This window comes from Astatotilapia calliptera, chromosome 11 (genome assembly GCF_900246225.1).
Source record: "Astatotilapia calliptera chromosome 11, fAstCal1.2, whole genome shotgun sequence".
Classification (NCBI taxonomy): Eukaryota; Metazoa; Chordata; class Actinopteri; order Cichliformes; family Cichlidae; genus Astatotilapia; species Astatotilapia calliptera.
In genome coordinates this window covers 27894188-27912527 of record NC_039312.1, presented here as the reverse complement: position 1 = coordinate 27912527, position 18340 = coordinate 27894188, and the positions used below count along the sequence as shown (strand labels likewise).

General features: G+C 38.6%; 1 protein-coding gene across 1 annotated transcript in view; it reads right to left on the bottom strand.

Moving 5' to 3' along the window:
• LOC113031425 (neural-cadherin) overlaps window positions 1–18340 on the bottom strand; it is a 141365-nt gene that overhangs the window by 56678 nt on the left and 66347 nt on the right. The window contains exons 5-12 of the mRNA XM_026183492.1: window positions 15750–15861; window positions 14814–15063; window positions 14220–14362; window positions 8596–8768; window positions 8344–8512; window positions 7610–7780; window positions 5868–6040; window positions 562–729 (exon numbers count right to left, since the gene is read on the bottom strand). Coding sequence (XP_026039277.1) covers window positions 562–729; window positions 5868–6040; window positions 7610–7780; window positions 8344–8512; window positions 8596–8768; window positions 14220–14362; window positions 14814–15063; window positions 15750–15861 — 1359 coding nt within the window. The remainder of the gene's footprint in view (window positions 1–561; window positions 730–5867; window positions 6041–7609; window positions 7781–8343; window positions 8513–8595; window positions 8769–14219; window positions 14363–14813; window positions 15064–15749; window positions 15862–18340) is intronic.

The following is an 18340-nucleotide window of genomic DNA, read 5'->3' as shown; positions in this document are numbered from 1 at the left end:
AATTACTGATTATTTCAGAAACTGCTGATCCACTGGGATCTTCCCACACACATAAGTCAGAGGAGACTGGCCAGACTGCTTTGGTAAGAAGTCAACAATAACTCCAATAGTAACACGTAATACAACGGATAGGCTATAGGAGCAGAAGACCACACTGGGGTCCACTCCTGCCATCTAAAAACAGCAAACCAGGGACACAATTTGCACTGACTCACCAACATTGAACAATATAAGATTGGAAAAAAAACCCTTCTCTTCTGATGAGTCTCGATTTCTGCTGTGACATCTGAGTCCATGAGTCCATCCTGCCTTGTATCAGCGGTTCAGGCTGGTGGTGTTGTAATGTTGTGGGGAGAATTTTCTTTGCACACATTGCATCACTTAAACACCAAAACATACCCAAGTATTTTTGCTGACAATGGGCATCCCTTTAACAAGGAAGCACACCATGTCACGAAGCTCAATCCATCTCAAAAAATGGTTTCTTGAAAAGTGAAAGTTGAATGTTTTTTAGTTATCATTTTACCATTTCAGGGCTCAATGTTCTCATCATAAACTCACCACTATCTTGGCATCTCGGACGGTGTTTTCCGGCACAGTGACCCAGTATTCGGACTGCTCCCACTGTGGTGGCTGATTGTGGACGTTTGTGATGATAACAGTCAGCTCCACTGAGCTGCTGCGGTTCCCTCCATCTGAGGCCACAATCTGCTGGTTGATTCTGGATGTCTGCAAAGAGATGAACAGGGAGTAATTAAGATCAAGGAACTCGTGATTCTGATCAGAACATTTTCGTTTTAACAAGTTTTACCAAACAAATAAGGGTGTTTGCTATTTAGAATTGATTTGCCTTTAAAACTTGGTCTTGTTATCTTCAAAATCAAATTTTAATGATCAAGTAGCTCTTTGATAGTTCAGAAAGACCAAACACTTGTAAAAATTGTAAATAGTTGAGCAGAGAAAGAAAGAAAATATTGATCCTTTAGTTTGTTTGCAAAAAGTGAATCAAGAAAGTGGGTAGGGATACATTTTCCTTTGCTAAATTATTGACTGAAGTGCTGCTAAAAAGAAAATGAGAGGCAGAGAGAAGAAGAACAGAAAGGAGATGACAGTGACAAAAGAAGAAGAACAGTAGGCATCATTCATCGCCAACGTTAGCTTAACAGACGGATTCGCTTCATTATGGATTTTCAGTTTGACATTGTAAGATTGTACTGAAGAGAAATCAGACACACATAATGATGACAACCATTAAAGATTTAAAACAACAGTCTGTTTGATGCAACTTTCATTCCTCACGCAGTGGAAACATCAGAGCAGCTGTTGCTGTTGGAAATAACTTTGACCTTGTGACCTCATAATATCCCAGTTGTGTTTAATTTTTGCATTGCCTTGTTTACATGCTGAGGATATGCTTTTATGTGCATATTATCCAGCTTATTACATTTATTCATTATTAAAACAATGTTTTTGTGTTGTGATATGGCCCACCGTCTGTGCTTTCATGGAAATAGCACAAGGTCATCATAGCTGGACAGGGTTTAAATAGATTTAGGGTGACATTTACAATTGGATTGGGGTGGCTTGGAAGCTGTTGGGGTGAACAAAGTGCATAACCGCTGTGCTTGAATACCCTCCCTATAAGCCACTGTTTCAGAGAATTATAGGTCCATTTCCAAAATCCGGCATTAGTGAAAACTACTAATGATACTTATGCACTTAGATAATGGTTAATATTACATTTGAATCCTGCTAGACTTATCTCCAACGTCTGATACCACTAATCATACCATTCTTTTTAACAGATAACAGAACTGTGGTGGTATCAATTCAATTCAATTTTATTTATATAGCGCCAAATCAAAACAACGGTCACCTAAAGTGATAACTCATCATCATCAGTGCCTTGCTCTCAAATGGTTTTCATCATACTTATCTGACACATATGTTAGAATTCATATATATGCACCTATGCACTCTAAAAAATGATACATTGATGTTGCTAGCATTATGTAAACGTTTTATGTTAAAATTAATGTCACCAATTGATTTTTAACTCTAAACACAAGGATATTGTTTTGATTTTAATTAATAACACAATATTTCAATACAACAAAATGCAGTACATTAAATCCAACGTAAAAAGTTCATTTAAAATGAACAGCACTTTAATTTGAAGAGGATTGTCCTAACAGGCTCTCCGTACTTCTCAGTTTGCACATGTGCAGTGTGGAAGTTTGAACAACCGCCATTTTCAACCGAAACTTGCATCATGCTCAGAAGCCTGGATAAAATCCATTGCCATTTGAGGATTATTTGGTAAGTACAACCATTTAAGGATGACAAATTTGGTTAATGTGTACTAAATGATAAACATCCGACATTTTCGGGAGTACTTCTGTATGTTTTATTTTAAAACAAATGATGTCTGGTAATTTTTTTTTAGCATTCTAGCTTGTATGCCTCTCACAGGTGTTAGTAGTCAGGCATTTAACAAATATTATCGGGCCCACTTCGGTGTAATTTCCCAAAATGTTTTACGATTCATGTTAAGCTGCAACTTGCCTACTAAGAACTGCAGATTTAAAATTATTCCCAACATCTACCGCGCATGCTCCCTGGTGTCAGTAATCGGCACCAGGAGCGCCAGCGATCCTATCCGTTTGAATAATGAAATATATGTATAGTGTATTTTAGAAACATGCATCAAATAAGTTGCTACATTGTTTGAAGGAATTCTACCCGTGTTGATATCTGGTTTAGTGTTAATATCAGTGATTAAAGTGTAAGACATGCATTTATCTTGTGTCATTAAAATGCAGCATTATGTGTAATACAGCTATATGTAATGCATTTAACTCCTTGTATCAGTTCCATTGATTATCAAAGTGACAATTTGTGTGTTCCCCCCTTCATTTTACGTTGGTCAGCTAGTTCTGTCTGTCAGTAGATGCAACAAAAGTGGTTCAGATGTGATTGTGGTTACTGTTATCTTTTATTGTAACTCTTGTTATCGTAATAAATACCAGAAAATATTATGATAGGATTTTGAATCCATATTGCTGAGTTCTAATCTTCTATTTCTTTTTAACATTTTTAGGGGTACAATTAATAATTATATTGTTGAACAGTCTAGAATTGATTAAAGCAAAAGTGAAAGCTTTCATGTATTGTCAAAATTGAAAAGCTTCTAGTTTTGTGTTCATATATTTGTTGATCTGACTCAGAAGAATCAGTGCCTAACGGGAATGCGTCCTAAAAACTATCTGTGTCTACTTAAATAAAAAGCCAGATGACCTGTTCAAGGAATTCTTGGTAAGTTAGAAAAGGGGAAAGATCAGTTTGTTTGTTTGTTTGGTTTTTTAAATTTGGGATAGTAAATTGAAGGTGGGCTCATTTGTTCATATGTATCTATATGCAAGTAACTTTCCCCCCCCCTTTGTTTTCATTTTAAGGATATGGATCTTAGTGCAAGAAGAGAAACGGAGCAGCTGACTTTAGGAGTCTGTGTTGTCAGACATGAAGGAGCAGACTCTGCAGATACACCTGAGGACATTGGTTTCATCATAGAAGGATACACTGTGCTGAAAGCTCTTAGTGATGTGGCAAAGGGGTGTGCCCTCCTGCTTGGACTAATCTACAGTCTAAATCTGAGCTACCCAAAGCACCTGAAATACACATTTGAATTTCTTCAGAAGGTGCTGATGGAGTTGGATGGGAACAACCTATCCATGAAGGTGCAAGTTCTGAAAAACAAACTGCTTGAGTGAAACAGCCTGCACTGAACTATAGAGGACACTGAACTGGTTACAAGATTCTCAAACCCATCTCCTTGCACTTTATAAACTGTTCAGTTTGAATTCCGCAAGAACTTCTGCAAGGCCTCATACTTTTTGGCATGCTTTGTTCATGTTGAACTTTTACCACCATCCAGCTACATTGAACAAGACTGCTCCTAAGTTTGGACTTCATTTCAAGTTTTGGGGGAAAAAAAGGTTTTTTATATATGGACAAAAATGCCACTAAAGTCATTTCTACTTGTTGTTTATAGGACTGTATTGTGAGTTTTCCATTGTACCCGAAGCAAGTTTAAATTAAGTCATGTTAATGTTAAAAATGTTGGAATCACAACACTTTCCAGTTTTAATAACTTGATTTTAACATTCTGTATTATGTCTTCCTGAACTTAATATGCACTTGCATATATGTGAAGATATTTTTGTTTAGGAAAAAGGCATTGATCTAGAATTTTGAACAGCTCAAAGTTTGCTTCAGCACATTTTACACAAAGTGTTATTAAAGTTGGGTTAACTGAATAAGATTTATTCAATTTACTTTAAATAGAGTAAGTAATTTAATCCTATAGTTTCAGTAGAGCTCGTTTAGGGTTAGTCAATTTATCAGATGTACTTAAAATTTGTTGTTCAAATTAAATGTGTCATACATTTTAGATTTCACTAACCCAGTTGTGTGGAACCGGTTGACATAACTGGGTGGAGTAAATGCAACATCTTATTTTATAGAGTAAGTAGGGCTTGTTTTGGTTGAGTAGATTTTATTTAGTGTTGTCAATTTAACTCAACATGTTAGTTAGATCAACATTATGATATTTAGTTAATACAACACCATTCTTGTGATTTGCATTTAATTAGCCAAAGCTTGACAGATGTACTTAAAATTTGTTGTTCAAATTAAGTGTATCATACATTTTATATTTCACTAACCCAGTTATGTGGAACCGGTTGACATAACTGGGTGGAGTAAATGCAACATTTTATTTCTTAGAGTGTGGAGTGAAATGCGCCTCAAACGTGTTGCAAATGTATAGGACATGATTTACAAATGTGTACAATGAATTGGTGTGCAACTTTTAAGGACTCAGGAGCTCATGCCTCGATCCGCACACAAACACGAAGCATTCTGACCACACGTAAAACTACTTTACAAATGCATACATCCCGACCTGAATAAATACTATTGATTTACGCACAACCTAGTAAGTTCGTCTTCCGATAATTTTAGGTTTCAAAAACCTTTCTGTGCGTATCCTAAAACTACACGTAACATCTCACAGAGATACTCACAAATCAAGTCGCATTCCACATGGGGCTTTGAGACAAATTTCAGCTGTAAGATGCATTCAAGTCCCAGTGTAAAACTGGGACATCTGTGTTTTCACTGCATACGTGGCATTCTCTCTCTTTTTCCCCCAAATAAGTAGGATGTTTCTTTTTCTAAATAAACAAAAGAGCTCGTAACCTGTTTATTAGAAAACATGTTACAGTTACAGACTGTACTCTGCCACATGCTGAAATATTCAGGATCATTCATTATGCTAACATTAATGTTAGCCTACTTTCATTAAAGAATGGTAAGATTATCATCAGTGTTATTCCACCTGGATTATATCTACATTCAAAATATACAGAGATTAGTTCGCATATACTCACTGCAGAGGATGATACACAGTGATGCACAATCATGGTGTCCCCCCATCTGCAGCTGAGCATGAGTGACTTTTCCCACTTTTTCCAGCAGATTATTTCAACCATATATAAACCTCTATTCAGACTGTGAAGTAATTTGTAACTGTGTGTTTTGAAAGTGCTAATAGTGTTATTATTATAATTCTAACCCTTATTGTAGAGATTGGATCTTGCATCTAGTTCACTGTCTGTAATTTGTTGCAGGGAGTCAAAGCACAAAACATTGCTCTTTTTGAGGATGGTGTTCATTTCCAGGAAGTTTTAGCAATTTGTGAGAATGAAATGAGACATTTTTGATATGAGAAGTAATTTTGTAAGTGTGGACACTTGCAGACATTGCATCATGCTGCAGCATGAAGAGGCTGCTGATGTGCTTCTGACCTGAGAGATTGGGTGGTTGACATAAATCCACCCAGTGCTGGGGTTGATGTGCAGGTAAGCCGGCTTCTGTCTGGACAGTGAATAGGTGATTGCCGCGTTGCTCCCCTGGTCATCGTCATGAGCTGCTGCTCGCAGGAAACTAGTTCCAACTGGAGTGTCTTCTCTCAGAAAGTCTGACAGGGAAAACATCAGCTGTCATATGGGGAGCGAAGTTCTACTAGCACCAGTTTGAGTTACTGCAACTCCTACTACTATTACAGGAACCGCTATGGTGAAACACTGTGTATGTCTAAAGCACGAATACCCAAATCATTAGAGTTGACTGAAAGCAGTGTAACATTATGTTCTGTGTTGGTAAGCAGGTATTATAATAATGGAAACACAACATTGTGCCGGATCAGCAGTCTGTCACCTCATTTTGTCATTTCTGGGTCTCACTGTGCAAAGTCAACAGATGCATTTTTAAATTTATGAACATAACCTCCAATCCTGCTGACTGTGATGTGTGTCAGCGCTGATCAGACAACAAAAACAACGAGCAGCGACGAGGTGCATTTGCCTCTGTAAGACTGCATTTCAAGCATTATGTCAATAATAATGTCCTTTTCACAGTCACGGGTCTCACTGGATACATTTCAACTGAATAATCACATCAGATCCTGCTGAGTCTAATGTGTGTCACAGAAAAACAACCAAAACCAGCAGGTGGAGCAAACACAGGATTTTCCTTTCAGGGTTCACTTTGACAAACAAAGAATCTTACATCACCATGGTGAATTTCTTTTGTTTATATTATGCCAATTAACATTAATAGTAAGATATTTTGCTGTTAGCATCATTCTCAATACACAAAATGATTTCATATTCTTTTTAGATTTTTTTCTCTTTGTTGTACTTCACATCGATTTATGTGATTGATAGTTGTGGAATTGCTTTTTTCTTTATTAAATGTAAATCTATGTCATATTCATATGGTTCTTGTTGCTACTCCTATCTTGCTTGGTTACACTTAAAACAGCCCAGAGTTATAACAGGTACCAGGGAACCCGAGCCCTGTTTAGTTCTACAACCAGAATTTACAAGCAGAAGTGATGTTTTACATTCATTTATTGAAGTTTCAGTTTGTGCCTCTTTTCATAAAGTTGTTCATATCAACTGTAAATATGACAACACTTAACATAAACATGGTCTGGGTTTGCATTACCAACCCAAAAGATAGCTGGTGATTGTGTTGTCTCCTTAAGCAGAAAATCTTTGCACTGAAATACATGTTGGTAATGATGTATGGATAACTAAGAAAAGTCTAAACAAGCTCAAGATTTCCAGCTCATTTCCATAATTTGTAAAGGAACCCCCCCCCCCCCCCATAACACATACACACTCACAACTGCTAAATAAATGCATGTCCCAGAAACATTTCAATCTGCCTCTTAAATAGTTAATGAGACACTCTGTGCGTTTCTCTAATCGGACGAGAAGAACTTCTGACACTATGCTTATCAAAACACATATTTGCACAGATAGTAAACAAACAGAGAGCTCTGGGACCTGCCAGCGAACATTTCATCAGTCCTAAGGGGTTTCCAGGATTACAAGGATGCAGATTGATGCATGATGGTGACGACAAATACACGGTTTCTACACTTCCTCTGCTCCCTCAAAACACACAGCTACAGGATGTTTTTGTGTTGAACAAGAAGCGGACGGACTAAGTCACTGGGAGGAGTCGTGATGGTACTCACACTGGTAGCGGCTGTTTTCAAACTTGGGGTCGTTGTCATTCTGATCTGAGATCTGCACTGTGATCTGACAGATTCCAATGAGCGGCTCTTCTGCTTGATCGGTGGCCGTCACAGACAAAGTATACTCCCTCTGACGCTCCCGGTCAAAACTCACTGCTGTGGTTATCACACCTGACACACAGTGAGGACATTAGCACACTTAGAATTTCAGTTTGTCACTGTTTGGACTGAATTGTAAAGCTTTTCTGATATCCAACAGGTACTGTGTGTGTAGAAACTTTTGAAACACACATATTTGATAAGACAGTAAAACCTTAATCACATAAGAAACTCAAAGAGGTGTTTGTGAATTAAGATTCCAAGATTTTTGTTGAATACGACCAGAAAGGACAGCTTTAGAAATGAGCATACCAGAGGAAAAGCTGTGGTTGAGCGATTTGGAAAAAAAGTAAGAAAGAGGGAAGGCTGAGATTTTGATAATATATAGAAAGGAGGGATTGTGACAAAAGAATGTTAAACATGGAGCTGCCAGGCGGGAAGAAAAGAGGAAGACCATTGTGAAGGTTCATGGATGTAGTGAAGGAGGAAATGCAGATGGTTGGAGTGACAGAAGAAGGTGTGAGGAATATGGTGAGGCAGATGATCTACTGTGGAAATACCTAAAAGGAGTAGCTGAATAAAGAAGCTGTGGAAGAACTGTTTGTAAAAATTATAATGAGTGTTTCTGAGCTTACCAGTATCAGGATCAATATCAAAACCAGATGCCACTCCGTCTCTGTTCATTATGCCATATTTGACCTCTCCATTGACGCCCATGTCAGCATCATGAGCCTGGACGCGCAGGACGAATGTTCCTGGAGGCTGATTCTCCAGGACTGCTGCGTTCAGGCTATAGTTCTGACACTGACAACCAAACAGCAAAGTCAGGGGTCAGAATTTGTCATTTAATTTGCAATAACGTAAAAATAAATAATAACTCGACTCACCTCCTTGAACAGTGGTTTGTTGTTGTTGATGTCATTTATTCCCACAATGACCTGCGCTGAGCTGCTGAGTGGGTATGGCCCACCAGATGCGTTGTCATCCGTGGCAGTGATGTTGAGGACGTACTGTGGCCCCCTCAGGCGTGGAGGAGGACTCCGCCGCAGCTTAATAATACCTAAACACACAAATACAGGTGGGGCAAATCAAATAGGGTAGAAAAGGTTTTTTTGTCAGATTCAAATTGAATATGTGCAGGTGGACTTTCTGACATTTCTAAGAGTTGTAATATAATTCACAAAAAGACTCAGATCAAATTGCTTGGGGCTAAATTTATACCTTCAGAAAAAAAGGGACATAATGAAAGTTCAAGTTATATCTTGTGACATTTTCAAGCCTTTAGATTGGGCCACACTAAACTCTATATAAAATAGCTTTATCCTTTAGCAGCTACAACACTTAATGGTCAGTAGCCTTTTTGTTATTTTGTGCCTTTACTTTTGTTTCTTTTACTTCTTTTACACCATTTTTGTCTTCAGATAAAGTCCAAAAGTAATCAACACATCTTTAAATATGACAGAGGCCTGGTGTTGGTTGGCAGGGCTCGTGGTTTCCTTTTATTTAGCAGATTAAAAAAAAAAAAAAAGAATAAAAATCAACATTTTCTACAGGGAGAAATACAAATTTCAGCTTCTTTCATGTTTCATCCAAAAGTGGTTTCTAATGCCAGGGGACACTGTTCACTTTACACGTTCCTCTGGAGGAGAACACAGAGTGTAAGTGCTGCTGTTCATGCTTTCCCTCAAAGACATCATAAAAGTGAAACTGCAGGATGTTTGTGTCTTTAAAAAGGGCCTCAATTTCACCTCAACTATTTGACATTTTTAAGTCACCTTAACAAGACATGTAATTGCAAATTATAAACGCTCACTGACTTTGCTTTAAATACACTGAATTCTGTATGGAAGTGTTTTCAGTTGGGTGTTCAGCTTCTTTTTTCAATGCTATTTACACTTTACCAGGCTACTAATATCTCTCATTATGAGATGGCAAATGACTCTGATACAAAGGCTGGTGCACACCAAGTGTTAGATGAAGCATTATTAATAAAATTGAGTGGCTCAGTTACAATACCAATTCCAAAAAAATTGGGATGCTGTGTAAAATGTAAATAAAAACAAAATGCAAATCTTACTCAACCATATTTCACTCAGAGTAGAACATATCAGTTATTTGAACTGGAGGAACATTTTGGAACTAAGTAGAGTGGCATCAGGTCAGGAATATGATTGGGTACAAAAAAAGAGCATCTTAGCAAAGTTCCTCGATGTAAAATTCTGAAGACTTTAAATATCTCATCATCTACATGAGAAATCTCTGTGGGGACAAAGATGAAAATCAATATTTTGGTCTTTGGGACCTCAGGCAGAACTCCATTAAAAACACGAACAATTCTGTCCAAGAAACCATTGCAGAGACTCAGGAAATGTCTAGATATCATTGCCTATGAACATCGTTTCTCCACAAATGTATATCAAAGCTCGTTTAAAATGGACTGAGACAAACTGTCCTGTGGTCAAAAAAATCAGAATTTGAAATTCTTCTTGAAAAACATGGATGTCAAATCTTCTAGGCTAAAGAGAAGAGGGACCATCTGGGTTGTTATGAAAACTCAGTTGAAAAGCCTGCATCTCTGATGGTGTTGGTATGGGGAGTCAATCAGTGCCTGTGGAAATGGCAGCTTGTACAACTGGAAAGGCTCCATCAATGATTAAAGGTATACAAAGGTTTTAGAGCAACACATACATCCAGACAAAATCTTTTCCAGGGAAGACCCTGCATATGCTTAACAATAACAACTCTAAACCATTTACTGCATCTGAAGAGTCTGGATACCGAACTAGCTGGTCTGCAGTCCAGACCTTAGACAAATTGAAAACACAGCAAAAAAGTCAACCGAGGACAAAGATGAGTCAGGACTGTTGAACAGCTTTATCCTACATCAGACAGGAATGGACCAACATTCCTCTCACAAAGGTCCACCAACTGGTTTATATAGTTCCCAGATGTTTATGGGACGGCCCTGTCTTAAATTTTGTGAGACCTGTCGCTGTGTGATTTACACATTCACCAGGAGAAAGATAAATACCTTAGGGGTTGCACTAGAAATTGTACATTTTGTCATTTTAAAAATTTACTATGTTTTCTATGTTGTACTGTCTATAAAATATAGGTTTATATTTGCATATCAATGCAAATATATCTTGTTTTTATTTATCTTTTACACAGTGTCACAGCTTTTTTGGATTCAGAGTTTTATGTAATGATGTTATGTTCTTTTAAATTTGTTACAGGCTATTTTCTGGTTATTTTCCCATCGTTTGAGTTATACACATACAAATGCCGAATGTCTGTGGATGGAGGCTCCCAGCCTCTGTGTCCACAATGGTAAAAGCTTAAGTTGGTGTAAAGGACAACTGACACGTTGAGCTTAAAAACAACATAGATGAAACGCATTGCTGTGATGTTTTCTGCTCTGTGGGTCACCAACAGCACAGATTGTTGGCACAAACTGCAGCCAGTAAAAAAGCTCGCATTAGTTTAACTCTGGCCTAAAACAAATGTCATATTTTTCTGCGCTAACAATCACTTGCACATTAACATAACAGAGCAGCAGTGCAAACAAACAAACAAATAAGCTGCTTTGGTAGAAACATGAATAGAGACACAGAGGCTGGGAGAGAGAGAGAGCGAACACATCTACATGAAAATACTTCAGAACTCTTTGAAGTGACAAAGCAGAACAGCCAAGCAAGCCAAAGGCCATCTGCTGCTGAAGTTCGCGCGTGCGTGTGTGTGTAAGAGAGAGAGACAGTCTTAAAATATCATTTATGTGCAAATGTTCATGTTTATATCTCTTTGTGCATGGACGCATATGTGCGTGGGGCACAGAGCAGTGCAGCAGTGCATGCTGGGTGATAAGGTGGCACAGCGGCTTAGAGAGAAAAAGACACATACACATGAACACACACACACACAGATAAACATGCAAAAATATGACTGAACATCTCACTGCTGCATATGAACTTTATCTTTAAAGTGTCTTTCTCTGACATACACATTTATACTTGTACTTTTGTGAGAAAACTCATGGACATGATGCAACCCCTGGCGCCTCACCCTCAGTGAATACAGTTTTTTTTTTATTTGCACACACATACAACACAGTAACATCCTTTAAATATGAATGAATCAGATAAGGCAGGAGAGGTCAAGAAGCAATTATCTACACTCAATTTAAAGCACAAGGAAAATAAACAGCGAAAGGGAAAAGGAAACATTCAGAAATGCAATGTGATTTTAAAAAAATCACAAAAGAAAAAAAGGATTCGAAATGGTAATAAAATGCCTACAAGCTTATCTTCTTGTTGTCAAGTGGTCCCAATCAGTAAGTGTGTGTGAAAGGTGTTCACCTTTTACCTAAATGCAGTATGAAACAGTGAATTTCTCTTTAATTCTGCCCCAAACTGAGAACCAATAAAAAAAAAATTCTTAGCTCAAACTGACCCTCACAAAGACACAGAGACAAATATGTAAATGAGTCAATTATGTCAAATAGTTTATATTCTAATAGTTTATATATTCCTGCACCGATTCTACATTTGTGTGTTCATGTTCTTTCTATTTATGCGTGCTTGTGTGTGCGTGTTTTCTAGGGGGGGTTCACTGGCCTTGTTAATGCTACCAAGCTTTATCCCAAATACTCGTCACCATGGCAACAATCACTTTATTCTGTGAGTGTATATGTGTGTGCAGCTTGGTAGAGTGATCTGAATGCTGCTGCTGCTTTGTGTGTGTATAAAAGTTATTGTTTGTGTTGTTTGTGTCTGTTAAAGCTACTTTGCTGGCAAACAAATAAAATGCTCATAATCAGTTAATGAGTTTTTGTGCTATTCAAAGCAGACATCGCTGCTGTCAGTCCATGGGAATATATCACAACAAGTACTGGTCAAAGGAAGGGAATATTTACTTATTCTAATAATAATTATATTTTTTTTTTTACTGTCTTACTATAATAATCATAGCAAATGCATGTAGGTCTGTTCCTTTTAGATGCATTAATTCATCTGGATGAACCTTACTATATTAACTGCCCTTTCTCTTGATGTTCACACAGTGTAGCAGTGGAACAGAAACTGTCAATCAAAAAGCTGTTTGTCTGTGTGCAGCTGTGATGCACTGAAAGTGACCAATCGTAAGATGACCAGAACATCCCTTGGTTTCTGCTTGAAAACTCTTAAAAGCCAGATCAGTTGGATTTCTTAGGATATTTAGGGCTTTTTTACCTTTATAACCACCTGTTAGCGTTTCTGCCTTCCATGTCTCGTCTATTTGATTGGATGAAGATGACTTGCAGTTTTTTGCTTTGTGCTCTGAGAGATGCTTTAGTTGTAAAACATTAGTGCATGCATATACATTACGTAAAGTCTACACAATTGTTCATGAGTCATTTAATAAATCCGAGCTGCAGCTCAGCATTCATTAGCGTAATTAGCTGCTCTTTTCCTGCCCCCTCAAGAAAAGTTGAGACTGGATAAACTGCAAGCATGTCACTACTAGTTGAGTTTGGTCAGAACCACTATAATTAAAAGCAGATTGTTATTTATGTCTGCAGTAATTTTAACTTGGTGGTATTGCTCTGCAATGGCAGTGAACATGACACCGATTAGTTAAACCCAGGATAGAAGCACATGAAGTGGCTTGCAGCAACTGTGGGGAGGGGTAAAACCTTATCAATAGTGTGCCCTATATGAGATATGCCAGTTGGATGTGTAGAAGGATATGAGATGAATTATCAGCCAATGAGGGTTGGCGTTAAGATCAACCGTTATCAGATGTACTTGGACTGCCAATTAAATTTGGCTTCGTGGTTTGCCTGAAAACCTGTTGTGCTCATTTCCTAATAAGCAAAATGCTAGAGCGTACATCTATTTTCATGTTATTTAAAGCACTTTGCAAGTACATTTTGTGAAGTGCTATATCACCACCAAACTGGGCCACCTTCAAACCCCCTGCCACCTGCTCCTGTATCAAAGACTCCTTAACCAAACGGCCTCAATCAGTCCCACTCAGCCCCCACCTCTCAACCCTACTGTCACTCAGCACCAGATCCCCACAGGGCTGGATCTCAGTCCCCTACTGTATCCCCTGGACACCTATGACTGTTTAATAAACCACCGAACCAACATCATAGTCAAGTATGCTGATGACACCAACGTGGTTGGGCTCATCTCTGATGAAGATGACACAGCCTTCAGGGAAGAGGTAGAGAATGTGTCCTGTTGGTGCTCAAAAAATAATCTGAAGCTGAGCTCATAATGGACTTCAGGAGGCTCAGACAGGTCCACTCATTATAAATGGAGAACAGGTGGAATCTGTCTCCATCTTTAGGTTTCTTGGCACCCACATCTCAGCCAATCTCACCTGAACCCACTTCCTCTGTGTCCTGAGGAAAAATAACCTGGACTAGAAGCTGCTGCTGGCCTTCAGCTTCAGCTGCTTGCTGTCTTATTTGTGTTTACATAAAAGAAGAAACACATTTTATGTACACCAGCTGCCGCTCCCTTACCCTTCTGGTTGTCAAGCAGGAAATTGCTATCCTCATTGCCTCCAGTGATGGCGTAGGAGACGCCATCTCCGTCCGGGTCGTTGGCATGAACGATGGCAACCAGAGTGTCAGGACCGGCATCCTCACTTAGGAAGGTCTTATAACTAACAGAGAGGAAGAGAGAAAGATGTGTTATTTCTTTACTGCATACAAGCACTTTGCAGACCTAAAGAGATGAAGGATGTCATGAAAGGGTATTAATGTATGAAAAGAAAAATAGGCTGATGCCAGAATAAGAAAAAAGTTCAATAAAAAAGTAGAAGAAATAAAAGTGTGAAAGAGACAGTGGAGCGAGAGGAGAGGTGAAGATGAAGTGAAAACAGATGGAAGAGAACAGTGGGATTAAAAATAGATTCTGAGTTAAAAACAAACTTAATTAACAGATTGACTCTGTGGGCGAGAGACCCAGACAGCGACAGGGGTGAGGCAGGAAAAAAAGAGAGAGAGAAAGCTCACAGCTGATGTTCATTATTAAACAAAGTTGTATTAACAATTCAAAAGGTGACAAAAAATGAAAACGGCTGCAAAGAGTAGAAGAATGAGGATAATTCTTACACGCTCTGTGAAAAGATGGGTGCCTCGTCATTGGTGTTGGCGACTCGGATGCGGATTGAGGCTGTCCCGGTGCGAGGGGGTGTTCCTGCATCCACTGCAACCACCAAAAACTCATAGATGTGATTAGGGCGCTCATAGTCCAAGCGACGGGCGGGGCTGACCACACCCCCAGATGTGATGCTGAAGTCACTGCTGGGAACGAAGTATGAGATCTCCGAGTTTATCCCGGAGTCACAGTCCCGGGCAAGTACTGGATGGGAGGTGGGTAGGGTGAGGAGAGAGGTGAAAGAAGAAAGAAAATTAGTTGTAAAGTGCAGAAGATAACGCGGGGTAAATAAGGAACAGAAAGAAGGGCTCAGAGAAGATGGTTGTAAAGATAGAGGTGAGAGGAGTAGGAAACAGAGATGAAGAGATTGGATAAGGTGGAAAAAGAAGAAGAAGGGAGACATTTTTATTAATAACTTAGTTTGTACACTGTTGTAATGTATGTATGATTATGTGTACTTGTCTGTCTCTGTAAGGACCAATCTGAGTTTGCAGCCTTGAGATTGATGTAGTTAGTCTTCACTGTAGGATAAAATCTTCAAAGACGTGCTTGGAGGTTCAGACATAGTTTTAAGGTTCAGGTTCGGTTAAGGAGCTCAGTAATGTAGTATGTCAACAAGAGTCCTCGCAAAGATAGAGGGTAAAATAAGCATGTGTGTGAGGATGTGATGCTGGCTGCTCGCCTAATAAGAGCAAAGCCTCGCTGAAGTTGGAGTGTTTGATCTCAACCAGTCACCAGCAGCTATGACAGATGGCTCTGACTCACACACACACACACACACACACACACACACACACACACACACGCGAGCTGTACAGTCTAACCACAGGTGTAATGTGTTGGTTTTGTGTTCACACAGACCCTACTTGACAGATCAGTGTGTGTGTTACCTTGCAGCAGTGAGGTTCCAGGTGCGATGCTCTCAGGTATGTTGTCTCTGGTGTAGATAGAGTGGAGGAACTCTGGTGTGCAGTCATTCTCATCCGTTATGTGTACAACCACCTGCAGGGAGCATCCCACTGTTATTATCTGGTATCAGATTATACTTTATGTTGGTTTCATATTCATTTCAGCGTGAGCCAGCAGGAGAGAACAGGTGAGTTATTTCATCACAGTAAGTAAAGCTTTGGGAAGTATGACACACAAAAAAAGAATTGGGTCACACATAATCACTGATTCGACTACATTTTAATGACTGCTACAGTAGATAAAGATGGAGCTTTATCTGCTGATTTATCTGATTTATCTACACTCCATGTATAGTGGCAACTCAAGCTGCGACTATACATAGAGTGTATAAAATTTATAATCAGGAGTCTTCACAAAACAAAGTTAACTTAGGGTTCTTAACTTATTTGTCCTTAAAACATTGTCCTGTGGTTTGCATGTGCCACTTTTTTCTGAATAAAAAAGCCATCTTCATGAAATTTAATGGTTAAGCAATGATTTGACAGACACAGCTAGTAGGGATGTAATCAGTTTTTTCAATTTGATTACAAGAGCAGTATTTTGTGATTCATCAGGGTGGCGTTATTTTATGTCAGAGCTTTTTTGATTGTATAATGCAGTTTATTATGGGATACACACACAAAAGAAGAAATCAGGCAGACAAATTCTTTGTTTCAGGTTTATATTAAACTAATCAAAATCAAAAGACCCAATCAAACCAGTGCCTATGACAGAATGAAGAGAAAAACCATGAAGATGTAAATTTAAAGTCCCCACTTCTCCTTCAAACATCCTAAACCTTGAGCCTCTGCATCATCACCTCTCTGCTGTTTCAGTTTAGTTTCACCCACTATCCCGAGCTCCTGGAGCCCAACCAAAATGCTATTTTCCATTCCCATAAAGCCTGATTTAACTGGTAAGGCTGCAGACATGACCACTTGAGCACAGATTTTCTCGGCAGTCCTGAACCTTTGACACACCACCTGTTCAGTAATAACAGCAGGGCAGAGGAGAGGCGAGCAGAGAGGATTTAGATGCATGACTGCTTCTGCAAACATGCACTGAATATTTAGAAGCGTAAACAGTAACGCTATTCCTTATTAGTTTTTTTTTTACATCCAACTCAACAGGTGAATATATATTTCCTATGCTGAAAGACTGATACAAAAGAAAGAAGCACATACACACCTTTTTACATCGGAGAGACACAAAGGCAGAAGCACTGACTGCAGTCACTGTGGTGCAAATAGTAATCACTTGATAACAGTAATTACTTGATTTTATCCTTTGCTGCACATGATTTGTGTGACTTATTTTTACTGACAGAAAACATTTTTCATTTCTGGGGGATTCATTTGTGCATGAAGAATAAGAGCAAGTGTTTATTAGTAATAGAAAACATTGTTAAAGTTGAGAGCTTTATGAAACACCACAAATACACTTTTTCTGTAATATCTGCTAAGAAATTGATTTCATATGGTTAATAGATTTGACCAGTTGTTACTTGAAAGTGATAAATACAAAAACCAAGTAAAAACACAAAGATAACACCGTTTGACAGGCATGAAGAGCTTTCAGCTGAGAACTTGGCATTTCTTCTGTTTATCCATCTTCAGTACTGTTGATCCCTCTATTGTTTGCTAAAGCTTTATCAGAAATGGTTTCAACTGAAGGGTGGTTGGGAAACCATTGTTAAAGAAGGCGGAGAGTAAAGGCTAAGTTGTGCCAAATTATATAAGAACTGGAATGAAAATCATTGGAAACAGGTCTTCTGGAGTGATGAATTCAAACTTTTTTTGTTTCAAATTTTCACGAGTATGTACAGAGGTGGTTGGAAGAAAAGGAGAGGAGTGAGTATGTACAGTCATTCATGGTGTGGGGCTGCATTTCAGCCAGTGGTGTTGGAGATCTAGCCTCTGATCTCCCAGCACGATATCATAGCAAACCATGTAATAGACAGGCCGGTCCACCGTGTCCATTTCACGCTTCAGGCCTCTCCAAAGAGTGAAATGAACACACGTGCACAAATTTTAGTACCAGCAGGGGGAGATACTATATTTAAAGCCAAGAGGTCGCTAGTGAGCAAGGAAGGTATGAAATACATTCCAGTGTCCTTCATCACTAGAGACAATTAAGCTAGGTGGCTAATATGTATTTAAATGTGTTAATAATGTATGTTTAAACACTTTCATGTGATTATTTTCATGGTAGCCTGGAATAAAAATATCTCCCTCTGCTGGTACTGCAACTTGCATGCATATCCATTTTACACTTTGGAGAGACTTGGCGTGTCTATTAGACATTTTTGGATCTCCACCAAGTAGACAAAAGGTCATGTACCTAAATTTTGGGGGAAAATTCCCATCAGCCAATTCCCATATACTGGGTGAAGATGGATTCTTTATATAGTTCAGGCAAAGACAAGTGTACTTATAAACTAATGGTTCAATAACAAACCAATAGCTGCTCACGGACATAATTTTTTTTAACCTAAATTCCCTTCTCTGTTATATATTTAAAGATGTTTTTCCTT